Genomic DNA, 13083 nt, shown 5'->3' with positions numbered 1-13083 from the left:
TTTCTCATCCTCACTGAATGATATGGCAGGTGTAGTGGAGTCCGAAGGAAAATAGATTTCTTTCCTCCCATCCTTACCAAAAGTGTAGTGATGCCTATAATCCACTCCCATCATAGATGAACAGTTGAAAAAAAATCTAAAAACATAACAAAGGTAGTTCAGAACTGCTGATAGAGGGGGTTGGATGATTTAACAAAAGAGACAGACAAAAAAATTTTATAACACTATAATTATAAAGTTGAAGGCACATCCTTGGCAGAAATATGATCAATTACATGCTTATTAAAAACAAACTACTGAATATCTTAACTACAGTAGATGGATATTGCACAACATCGTCCACTGCTGTTTTGGGCACCAAACAATCAATGTTTAACAACGTTTAGCTGAACATTTCTTTAACTAAAAACATAAGGTTGAGACGCCTGGTTTTGGCTACAAAAGGCATTTGTTATCAACACTGTGAAAGAAGCTCTTTTAACTGAAGAACAAGAACTCGTGCTTTGTGCTCTATCTGGTTACTCATACCAGATGGAGGGACTGCAGAAAGTTAGTGTAAAAACAGGTAATAATTTGGCAAGAATCTGTATTTTTTCTATTTTGTAAAACAATACTTAAAAATGTAGAAAAGAAACAAAACAAACAAAAACCCAAAAGGAGTGATTCCAGGAATGTCTTTATTCTTTTTAAAATAACCAGTAACCAGATGCCTCACCCAGAGAAAAAAACAAAATGGAGTAAAATAAATATCAAGAAAAATCATTTTAAAGCATGATCCATAAGTAATAGAAAAAATTCTCTTAACATACATTTTTGATTTTAAGCTGTATACACAAAAGATATGTGCATTTAAAGTTTTGGAAACATCTTGTCTACAGTGCTATTTTAAGCATTCTATACATATGAGTAAAGAATACTTTTTAAAAAGTAAAGCACAATATAAAATTACTTGTTCACAAGACATCAAATTTGACATTCTAAAATGTTGATACTAAACTAGGAAAAATAACATTGCTATTTTCACAAATGACACACCATACATCTTGAGACTACAATGCTACTACTCTAGTTGTGTTTTAATCTTTGAAATTCAAAAGGCATCTTTGGATATTTAAGTTTAAGGTGCCCCATAGGTGAGTCTGAACCAGCACTGGATATTAAAGTATCCTTGTTATCTTCAGACTATGGGCATGGTTGCTGAGTGAACACAGAAGAATGATAAATGAAATACAAATAGAGAACTTCAAATATCAAATTCAAATATAAATCCATTTCCCCTCAGTATGGTAATATGTATGTGTATGTACATATATATGTGTGTGTATATATATATGTGAATATACACAAACACACATTTATAAAATTTCTCATTAGTAACTCCTGACTTAAAGCTAGCTACTAACTGAAAGCAATATTTTTTATTCCCTCCATAATCAGCTCTTTCTCCTGTAAATACAGCTTCTCTTTGAAGCTAATGAAAGTTCAAGATTGCAAAAAAGACTTATGGTAGAGAATTTAAATGTGGCTACATATTACTTAAAGCAGGACCCTTTCTAAATAGCATGTTTTCTATTCTTGTTGTAAGGGCTGAAATTATCTATTTGATTATTTCAATACTATAAGCTGCTCTTCCCACTGTCCCACAATATGAATACAAGACCAAGAGGATGACTCAAAGGTACACATAATAATGGAAGAGTAACTGGCTGTGTTCAACTGCTTGAGGTGGGTGGGAGGGAGAAGGAGGGATGCTTCTTTTTTCAACATTTGCCTATCAGCTGTGTCTTCTAGAAGAAACAAGTTGAGTTATAAGATGGGTCACTTGAATTAATAAATAATAAAACTCAAACTGAAAGCATGGAGGATGGCATAGGCATTGGTCTAAAAAAGGGGCCTAGATATACAAACTCATTGATATTTCAGTGAAATGGGTTTGTCTTTCTAGATTAATAGCACCTTCATCAAAAGCTTCAGTTCTCTCTTTTAGACAGCTGAGACAGAAATTAGATCTTTTCTAAATCTGAAAGACAGCATGGAATAAGATTGTAAACTTTGAATGTGTATAATATGAAAGGATAAAAGAGAAAAGGGGTAGGAAAGGAAGAACTCCATCCCCTACCCCCACCTGATTTTAAGAGTCTGCTCTAGAAAAATGATTTTTTGTATTTATTACTGACCTCAAGGGGAGAAAAGAACCAACATTTACGGAGTACAAAACCTATGTGCCAGATGTTGGGTTAGCAGCAGCTCTGCTTATGGTAATGGGAACAAAATGTTAGGAATTTACTTATGAGTCCTCTTCATTGACATATCCTGCATATGAAATTCATCTTGCAACTAACAAAGAAATTTAAATAGTCTTACAAGTACCAGATCTCTGACCAGTGTATTAGCTACCAGGCACTCACAAGGGAATTTCTAAATTCATTTGGCAATGGGAACAAGCTCCTAAATTTGTCAACCACACCAACTAGGCAAGTTCAAATGTTTTAAACTGGAGAAAAGTATATATTTAGCTAAAAAGCATCATAACCTAGGGAAATTTTAGTTTCTGTATTATGATTTTACTGTATTTTTGGCAAATGTACCTTTGTGTAATAGCATTATTTTAAAGTATGTTTGAGAGGTTATCTGAAACACTAAAAGATAAATAAAATCTATTAAATTATATATACTAGCAAAGTGATTATACTCAATTCAAAAAATACAAATTTAGGCTGGGCATGGTGGCTCACGCCTGTAATCCCAGCACTTTGGGAGGCCAAGGTGGGCAGATCACCTGAGGTCAGGAGTTTAAGACCAGCCTAGCCAACGTGGCGAAACCCCGTCTACTAAAAAATATGAAAATTAGCCAGGTGTGGTAGTAGGCGCCTGTAATCCCAGCTACTTGGGAGGCCAAGGCAGGGAGAATTCCTTGAATCAGGTAGGCAGAGGTTGCAGTAAGCCAAGATGGTGCCACTGCACTCCAGCCTGGGCTACGAGACTGTCTCAACGAGTCTCTGTCTCAACAAAAACAACAACAAGAAACAAATTTAGTGAATCCAGGTAATTCTATATGACCTGTATATGTATAATAGTGTTAATCTTTGAAAATTTTTTGAGCAGAAGAGGCTCATAATGTTAAGTTTCCGGACTGAGATCAACAGACTACATGAAGAACAACTTAGAGCCCAACTCGGCAGGAGTGAACTGAAACTGAGCACAGAGCTAGGAAACTTGAAGGAATAATTTGATATACTTTTTACAACAGTGGAAAGATGGGGAGCAGGGAACCCTACAGACCTTTAAGGTCTTTTGAGCCACAACATTTAAAAAGGAGCAAAATATTAGAACAGTTGTCAGTTATTTTTAATCAATGAAAAACCACCTAAACTTGGTTAGCTCGAAAGAAAATAACAAAAGAAGACATACTGGAGAATCTAAAAAAGCAACTGCAAGGACAAGGACGCAGGGAGAATGGGGGAAAGAAAGCCTGCAATAAATAAGGCACATCTATTTTTAAACAGCTTCAACTGTTTCCCTTCTAAAACTAGATGTTTTATACACAGTGCTTTGAAAGTCATTGCTCCCCAACGGGGCAGGGATACAGGCTTGAGAGTATCTTCAGTATCTTGAATTCAAAAGCATGAATATCTTCATGCTCTCAAACCTTCAAATTTTTCATTATCTTCTTCTTGGGCTATTTTTTTTTTTTTGGTCAAATAAAAAAAATATATTACTTTAGCAGCAGTTCAGCAATCTCTAATTGTAGGGCTTGTAAACCTCACTGCTCTACCTTATCTGTTGTTAGTGAAAACAAAAATATACTGGAAATTCAAGTTTAAATAAAGCTAGGTTCAGAGCTGATACCTTGAAAAAGATATTTTTGCCAATAGATAAACGCAACTCAAATAGAATCCCTAATATAAGAGCATGAGACCAACATAAAATCCTTCTACAATATTTTGAAAAGTGAAGGTAACATCATGAATGCTGTGTCAGTGCATGACAAGTTAAACTGGCAGCACTCTCCATGGCCTTTTATAATGCAGTGTCATCATCTTCCCTGAAGTCTCCCACCAGGAGTGAGTGCTTGTCAGGTTCACTGGTAACAACGCTGTTTAGGGAGCGTTTATCAGACAGTAGTGAGTTTATAGAGGCTCTGCTATAATTAACAATCCGGTCCAGCAAACCCAGTTTAGGAGAATTCCTTGAAGTATCATCTATCCCAACATGAACGCTGATTTCTGAAGGACTCTTCTGTCCTATCTGGCTCCGGGCAGGCAGTTCATAATTCTCGTAAGTTGGTTTCCTGTAACTGGACACATGCAAAATTACATTAGTTTGAAATAACCAAAAGTAAATGAGACGCTTGCTACATGCGCAAAAGAAAGATTTGCTCATCCACACTTGGTTTTGGTATGAAATGTATACAAGTGATCACTGGTAGGAAAATAGTTGAAATGAACTGTGTGGAGTCACATCATCAGAAATCCTACTTATCAGAGTTAGTGTACTATATTTTATCCCACTCAGTGCTTGTGGTTGCTATGCATAAAGTACACGAGGTAACAATTACATAGCTAATTATTACTGTTACCTAATAATAATATATATATTTTTTGAGACAGAATCTCGCTCTGTTGCCTATGCTGGAGTGCAGTGGCACAATCTCAGCTCACTGCAACCTCCACCTCCACCTCTCAGGTTCAAGTGATTCTCCTGCCTCAGCCTCCTGAGTAGCTGGGATTACAGGCGTCCACCACCACACCACGCCCAGCTAATTTTTGTATTTTTAGTACAGACGGGGTTTCACCATATTGGCCAGACTGGTCTCAAATTACTGACCTCAGGTGATCTGCCCACCTCGGCCTCCCAAAGTGCTGGGATTACAGGTGCGAGCCACCACGCCTGGCCGCTAATAATAATTCTCATTAAGAATGGTTTGGGCTTATCATTGATCAATACAAGAATAAAACTTACCAAGAATGACTAGATGATAAAAGGAATACAAAATACAAATGTGAGCAAGCTATCATACTTACAGTTTAAGGAAGAGAGAAGAAAGTACTACAGAAACAGATGAAGCAGCCATTGCCGCAGATCCCATCCAGGGCTGCAAAACCAAACCAATGGGCATAAAAACTCCTAAGAAACAAGTATAGATTAGTTAGAGTAGATAATACTAAACAGATTATCAATGTGTTTCTAACATATACACAAATCATTTCTTTATTTGATATTTCTTCAGCATTTATCCCCTTGGTGGTGGAGATTTTTGTTGTTGCCATTTTTTCACTAATAGAGTGTTGCAGTTAACATTCTTGTACATGTCTCCACGTGCCCATGTCTGAGAGTTTCCGTGGGGTATATACCTAGGGGTGAAATTACTGGGTCATAACATGGACACATCTTCAACTTTATGTGGATACTCCTCAGTTGTTCTCCAAAGTGGTTTTAGTGATTCATAATCCAACCAATAGCGTATGGGAGTTCATGTTCTACAAACTCACCCACACTTGGTTTTGACAGACATAAGAATGTTTGCTCATATGATGAGGATGAAATAGACTTATACTTTTAACTTTTAATGTGCTTCTCTATATTTTTCTTTTCTTTTTTTTTTTTTTTTGAGACGGAGTCTCGCTCTGTCGCCCAGGCTGGAGTGCAGTGGCCGGATCTCAGCTCACTGCAAGCTCCGCTTCCCGGGTTCACGCCATTCTCCTGCCTCAGCCTCCCGAGTAGCTGGGACTACAGGCGCCCGCCACCGCGCCCAGCTAGTTTTTTGTATTTTTTTAGTAGAGACGGGGTTTCACCGTGTTAGCCAGGATGGTCTCGATCTCCTGACCTCGTGATCCACCCGTCTCGGCCTCCCAAAGTGCTGGGATTACAGGCTTGAGCCACCGCGCCCGGCCGCTTCTCTATATTTTTCTACTTTTTCTATGGTGATCATGTATTACTTGTATAATTATTTAAAAATTACTTGCTCCATGAATTAATCTTACAGGACTTAGACTGTTCTTTAGCTCTTTGTTCTCTCAGTATTTGTGTGTCCTTGCTGATAAACAGTTTTGTAATTGTTCTCATGTCATTTCATGTCTTTCCTTGGCCCTCAAACCAGAGAGAACAAGAAGAAAACGATAATTATTTCTTTTATGTCATCATTACTAACTCCTACCAGGTCCCTAAGTTTAGGAGATTCTCAGACGCTTATTAAATAACTAAATTATTTTTGCTCAGTTATATTCCTTTGTTCACTCTCTCTCTCTCATCTGGTCTCTCAACCTAAAAAAATACCACCTGACTATAATAGAATATTAAGTGAAGAGTAGAAAATTCTCTGTGTGCTACAATCACCACTATGTAACAAGACAAAAACTGATGCAAAATAAAAAAAAGACTAGAGGAAAATATACTTGTATAATTCTTTAAAAATCATTTGCTCCATGAATTAATCTTGCTAACAGTGTTTGTGTTTGGGTAGTCAGATTAAAGGTAAATCTGTTTAGAAAAAAATTAATTAATAAGCAAACAAATACATATCTCTGTGCAAATATATGGAGAAAGAGATGAAGCAATGTGACAAAATACTATCAGTTGGTGAGTTTAGGCGAAAGGCATACAGATTTTCATTGTACCATTTTTTTTAATGTTTTCGTAGGTTTGAATTTTTTTTTTTTTTTTTTTTTTTGAGACAGAGTTTTGCTCTTGTTGCCCAGGCTGAAGACAATGGCACAATCTTGGCTCACCACAACCTCCGCCTCCTGGGTTCGAGCGATTCTACTGCCTCAGCCTTCCCAGTAGCTGAAATTACACACATGTGCCACCACGCCTGGCTAATTTTGTATTTTTAGTAGAAACGGGGTTTCTCCATGTTGGTCAGGCTGGTCTCGAACTCCCAACCTCAGGTGATCCACCCACCTCGGCCTCCCAAAGTGCTGGGATTACAGGCATGAAGTTTGAAATTTTTCAAAATACAAAGTTGAAGGCTGGGAGCGGTGGCTCACACCTGTAATCCCAACACTTTGGGAGGCCGAGGCAGGTGGATTACCTGAGGTCAGGAGTTCGAGACCAGCCTGGCCAACATAGTGAAACCCCGTCTATACTAAAAATACAAAAATTAGTAGGGTGTTGTGGCGGGCACCTATAGTCCCAGTTACTCAGGAGGCTGAGGCAGGAGAACTGCTTGAACCCAGGAGGTGGAGGTTGCAGTGAGCCGAGACTTTGTACCACTGCACTCCAGCCTGGGCAGCAGAGTGAGATTCTGTCTCAAAAAAAAAAAAAAAAACTTGGAGGAAAAAAAAAATGCTTATATATTCTTAAGCTATAAGAAACATTACTGAAAATTAAAATGATTGATTTTAACATTACCTCTCACCATACCAGTAAGCTAGAAACAAACACTAAGCTCAAAACTAATAGTAAGAAGACAGGCTTCCAATATGTTAGGTCTCTAATGACTTTAGTGGAAAAAGCAATACTAGTTAAGAGTCACATACCAGCAGCTATGGGAATTCCAACCAGATTATAAATTAGAGCAAAGACAAAATTTATCCGAATCCTCTTGACTGTCTTTCTTGATAAGTCAATACTTGCCACTACATCCAGAAGATCATTCTGGGAACAGAAATATTTGTGATATTAGTAAGAGACTCTAATTTAACCAGTAACTTTTACATTTGATATTGTATATATTGAAGATTACGTCTACCTTAGGGTAATATGTGAATTAACTGCAAATCTCAGATAATGCTAAAACTTGGACTCAGCTTCCAAAGGTGTTTTTCAAAAATTTTCCTCAGGGTTCTGAAAACACTTTTAGGGGTGTATGCTGGTACAAGGATTAAATCTACTTAAAATAATCTCAGCAACTATTTGTTGAAGATCATTTTATTACAAATCCTCTTTAATCTTCTTCACTTTAGAAACTTATAATTCTCACTTGCTTATTAGCAGGGTTGAGAAAGTCAGGGGGTAAATTAGCATGACTTCCCATAATCCCACTCCATATTCTCAAACTCTTAATGGCCGATAGCATGGAACTTAAGACAGAATTGTTGTGCTCAATATACTTTATGACACTATCATTGACCATGAAGGGCAGTCTCATACTCCTCAAAGGTCAAGCCATGGCACTTACCCTTATCAAAACCACATCAGCTGCTTCAATGGCTACATCTGTGCCTGTGCCAATGGCAATTCCCACATTAGCCATTGCCAGAGCTGGGGAGTCATTGATTCCATCTCCCACCATTGCTACCCGTTTCCCCTCCTCTTGAAGTTGCTTCACTTTAGCAACCTTGTGAGAAGGTAGAACTTCAGCAAACACCTTAGTAATGCCAACCTATGTGATAAAAATAAACTCAATTCATTTCAAAAAATAATAATGAGTACCTGAAACATAACTGAGCAATAACAAGCCATCAGTTTTCACCCACAAGATGTCCACATTTTAAAAGACTGATAATATCTAGTGATAGCAAGGATGTGGAGAAATGAGCTTTTATACACCGGTGGCTGGTGCGTAAATGGCGACTCTTTTTGGAGGGCATCTGGCAGCATCTATCAAAATGTGAGCATCATTTGGTCTAGCAATTCCACGTCTAACTCTATTTTGGACAAACTTGTACATGTACAGAAAGATACATGTCCAAAGATGTCCATTATTGCCTTGTTTGCAAAAAGAAAATTTTCAAAACCACCCAAATGTCCATGTTTAGGGAAATGGTTAATTAAATTATGATACATTCATACCATGGAATTCAGTATAGAAAGAATAAAGTAACTTTTTTTTTTTTTTTTTTTTTTTTGAGAGAGAGTCTTGCTCTGTCACCCAGGCTGGAGTGCAATGGTGCGATCTCAGCTCACTGCAACCTCCGCCTCCTGAGTTCAAGCAATTCTCCTGCCTCAGCCTCCTGAGTAGCTGGGATTACAGGCATGTGCCACCACACCCAGCTAATTTTTGTATTTTTAGTAGAGACAAGGTCCTACCATGTTGGCCAGGCTGTTCTCAAACTCCCTACCTCATGTATCTGCCGGCTTCAGCCTCCCAAAGTGCTGGGATTACAGGTGTGAACCAATGCACTCAGCCAAAATAACTTTTTATGTTCAGATATGGATGAAGCTCCAAAGTATATTGTTATGTAAAAAAAAGCAAACTACTGAATAATCTGTTCAAAATGATCTAACGGATGTTGAAAAGACCAGAATTATACTGTATATGTACTCTGTAGATGCACATATATGCATATGAAAAAGTGGCAGTGTGGGGGGCAGTAGGACTGGACGGCGAGCATGGGGAAAAGAGGACAACATTTTTACTTTATATCCTTCTGTATTTTTTACATAAGAAGGTGTTAATAGGATGGGTGTGGTGGCTCACACCTATAATCCCCGCACTTTGGGAGGCCAAGAAGGCAGATCACCTGAGGTCAGAAGTTCGTGACCAGCTTGACCAACATGGAGAAACACTGTCTCTACTAAAAATACAAAATTAGCCAGGTGTGGTGGCACATGCATGTAATCCTAGCTACTCGAGAGGCTGAGGCAAGAGAATCGCTTGAACCCAGGAGGCAGAGGTTGCAGTGAGCCGAGATTATGCCATTGCACTTCAGCCTGGGCAACGAGAGTGAAACTCTGTCTCAAGAAAAAAAAAAAAAGAATGTATTAAAAGATTACTTGCATTATTTATTAGAAGAGTGGAGAAGGCATTCCAAAGATAAAAAGATTGAAAAATGTTAGAGGTAAGGCAAATGTGGGAGTCAGAAGCAGAAAAATGGTACGTCAAAGTGGCACATTAGGAAAATAGTTCCATTGGTAGTGTTTAGGATGGACTAGAGAAGGATGTGTGTGGAGCTATTGCTGTGTTTCAGCCATGAGATCAGGAGAGCCCAGCTTAGGCTGGCAGCACTGGTAAAGAATATGAGCAACATTTCAAAGGACGCATCAACAGAAACTGATGTACAGTGTCACGCAAGCATCCCATGAACTAAGCAAATACCTTTTTACTTATAACAGCAACACACAAAGCCCAAAGTCCTTCCAGCAAAGCATGGTAAATTTTCTCAAAGGAACTAGATAGGACAACTCAGTGATAATGAAAATAGTAGGTAATGTAAATTTCTTAGCATTTGAAGGCAAGACATAAAATGTATATCAATAATTTCACATACCCCTATCAATTACCTGAGAAGCAATAGATCTAGCTGTTTTACTGTTGTCTCCAGTCATCAGAACTACTTCTAAGCCCATAGATTTCAGAATATGGACAGCCAGTTCTGCTTCCGGCTTCACTGTGTCTGCAATGGCTATCAAGCCACACAGCTCATCTAATATAGGGGCAGCACAAAATAAGAGAACTTGGAATATGGTGAAAGCAGAATAACATTCTGACTTGAAATTTCAGAATGAAATGAATTTTCTTAAGTAAAGTTGTTCAGGGGGGCATGGCTTAACTTAAAATATCTCTGAGCCCACACAGATTTATACTACAAACTCTGTAACAAGTCTCCACATTTGGTTATGAAAATTTCAGAGTGAGGTAGGGGTTACTAATAAAGTAATCATAGGAAAATATAAAGAGAGACCTTACTGGATATTAGAAGACCCTTTTTGTTCCTTAGAAAGGTATTTGCCAATAGCCTCAAACACTTTATCTAATTTAAAGGCAAATGAAACTGAAGACTAATACTTTTTTTCTTTTTAAGGTAAAGGGTGGGCAGAGAGAGACAAAATGGGTACTTTATAGTGGGAAAAATATTACCATAAATTTTATTATTTTATTCTATTTACAAAAGTAAAATGGTATTCTATGCTTCTTCCCAGACCTAAAAAGGCCATAGTAAAATACTGCCTTCATACTTAGCAAACGTAAACGTTGAGTGGAATTAATCTCACAAATAGAAATTTACCTTAAGAAATAATTGAACAAAATAAAGCACATACAACCTCAAAGATATTTATTGTAGCATCATTTACAATAGTGAAGGAATAGTCTAAATTTCCAACAAGAGGGGAATGATTATAGCGTGTAAGATTGATATATTATGCAGTATTATAATAAAATTATATAGCAACATTAGAAAGCATTAAGTAAAATAAAGCATAATAAAATCGTATGTGTACAAGTGATTTTAACTTTACTGAGGTAAAATTTACTTACAATAAAATCTACCCAGTAAAAAATGGTATATGTACTAACACTGTAATTCTGCAAACACACGCACATTTCTTTCTTTTTTAAAAATTTTGTTATTATTATTATACTTTAAGTTCTAGGGTACATGTGCACAACGTGCAAGTGTGTTACATATGTATACATGTGCCATGTTGGACACACACACATTTCAAGACAACTAGGAATGGAATATACAAAATTAAAACTGACATTGTGTGCCGGGCGTGGTGGCTCACGCCTGTAATCCCAGCACTCTGGGAGGCCAAGGTGGGCGGATCGCCTGAGGTCAGGAGGTCAAGATCAGCCTGGCTAACATGGTGAAACCCCGTGTCCACTAAAAATACAAACAATTAGCAGGGCGTGGTGGCGCGCGCCTGTAATCCCAGCTACTCAGGAGGCTAAGGCAGGAGAATCGCTTGAACCCAGGAGGTGGAGGTTGCAGTGAGCCGAGATCGCACTATTACATTCCAGCTTGGGCAACAAGAGCGAAACTCCGTCTCAAAAACAAACAAACAAAAAACAAAGAAACAAACAAACAAAAAACCTGATATTGTGTTAGGATGATGGGATTATGAATATTATTTTACTCTGCTATTATTTTACTGTTGTTATTTTTAGGTTTTAAAAAATCCTTGATTAGCCTTTATTTAAAATATAGGCTAGGGAAAAAAGTAACAAAGGCAGGCAAATGCAAGATAATTTTAAATTAATCAGTAATAATCATGTGTTGTTGACATTTTCACTTTGCATTCAAGACACTTTTGAATAACCCTCATAGTTCAGAGGTCTCTCGAAAATATATAAATTAATAAAATAACAAATGATAACATTGAATTATAGCATACTTATGGAAAACCTTACCATCAACTGCTACTAATACAGCAGTCCGACCTTTTTTCTCATGTTCAGTCATGAAATCATCTACATTGTTACTAATGACAAGACCATTTCTAATCATCCACTCCCGGTTACCAATGAGGACTTTATACTGTTGAGCATTAAGAGCATCTGAAAGTAGACAGAGAAATAACATTTAGTAAGTTCAATTAATCTTTATAAAAACCCATGAAGCAAGTTCTTCCTGTCTAATCTTGCACAGTCACTACATTGTATTGTTCCTAGAACATAGCCTCCAACAGTGATGTTCAAATTTTCTGAGAACATACTCTGCTCTTCCATGCCTCTGGGCCTTTGCACACATTGCTGCCTTCATCTGAAATGTCCTTATCCCTCCTCTCCAGACAGGAAACTCCATCACATTTCTTCAAGAGCCAGTTCAAATATTACTTTCTGGTGAGGCTTTCCCTTCGACCTTCCACAACGATTCAATCAAATTTAAAAATACTGTGCATCAGGAGCTGAATGTGGCTAGATGAACATGTATAATCATGCTGACATCTCCTTTTCTTTAAGTGGGCCCTTAGTGCTATCTGGCAACTTGACTATATTTCCCTAGTCCATTCATTCTCCATTTCTTCTAGATGGCTATTTCATACCTTCTCATCTCCCTTCAAATCTCCAACTTCTCCTGCCCCATCCTAATACCAGATGATGACTCTGCTTCCTACTTCAGAAAGAAAATAGAAGCAATCAGAAAAGAACTTCCACAGCTCTCATTGCCACATTCACTCAACTACCTGTGCCTCCTGTGTCTGTGTATCTAGCTTCCCTTCTGTTATTATAAACTGATTCTGCTCCTAATTTAAGGCCAACCTTTCTACTTGTGCACTAGACACCCGCCTCCTTTGCCTATTCTAGAACACCTCTCCAATAATTCTCCCTGTCCACTCCTACACAACTTTTTTCTGCTGTACACTGTCCTAACTTAAAAAAAAATAAAACCTCTCTTGATCTCACCCACCTCTGTAGCTACCACATTTATCTGCTTCTGTACACAGCAAAACTTCCCAAAAGTATCTCTATTGGCT

The 13083-nt window shown here is 37.7% G+C and overlaps 1 protein-coding gene across 4 annotated transcripts in view; it reads right to left on the bottom strand.

Annotated features, from left to right (window-relative positions):
• Positions 1-210: 210 nt before the first annotated feature.
• Positions 211-13083, bottom strand: part of ATP7A (ATPase copper transporting alpha) — a 151516-nt gene continuing 138643 nt past the window's right edge. For 3 of the 4 annotated variants that reach the window (XM_005594001.4, XM_065538495.2, XM_074030198.1), the window contains 6 exons: positions 12017-12163; positions 10165-10307; positions 8120-8323; positions 7479-7596; positions 5025-5127; positions 211-4297 (listed from right to left, as the gene is read on the bottom strand). In XM_005594001.4, the coding sequence (XP_005594058.3) occupies positions 4021-4297; positions 5025-5127; positions 7479-7596; positions 8120-8323; positions 10165-10307; positions 12017-12163 (992 nt within the window). In that variant the 3' untranslated portion in view covers positions 211-4020. The remainder of the gene's footprint in view (positions 4298-5024; positions 5128-7478; positions 7597-8119; positions 8324-10164; positions 10308-12016; positions 12164-13083) is intronic. The other variant, XR_012430365.1, reaches the window with a different exon arrangement.

The sequence above is a fragment of the Macaca fascicularis genome, chromosome X (assembly GCF_037993035.2).
Source record: "Macaca fascicularis isolate 582-1 chromosome X, T2T-MFA8v1.1".
NCBI lineage: Eukaryota > Metazoa > Chordata > Mammalia > Primates > Cercopithecidae > Macaca > Macaca fascicularis.
Note: the sequence above shows the minus strand (reverse complement) of the source record. Positions and strands in the feature narration are given on the sequence as shown.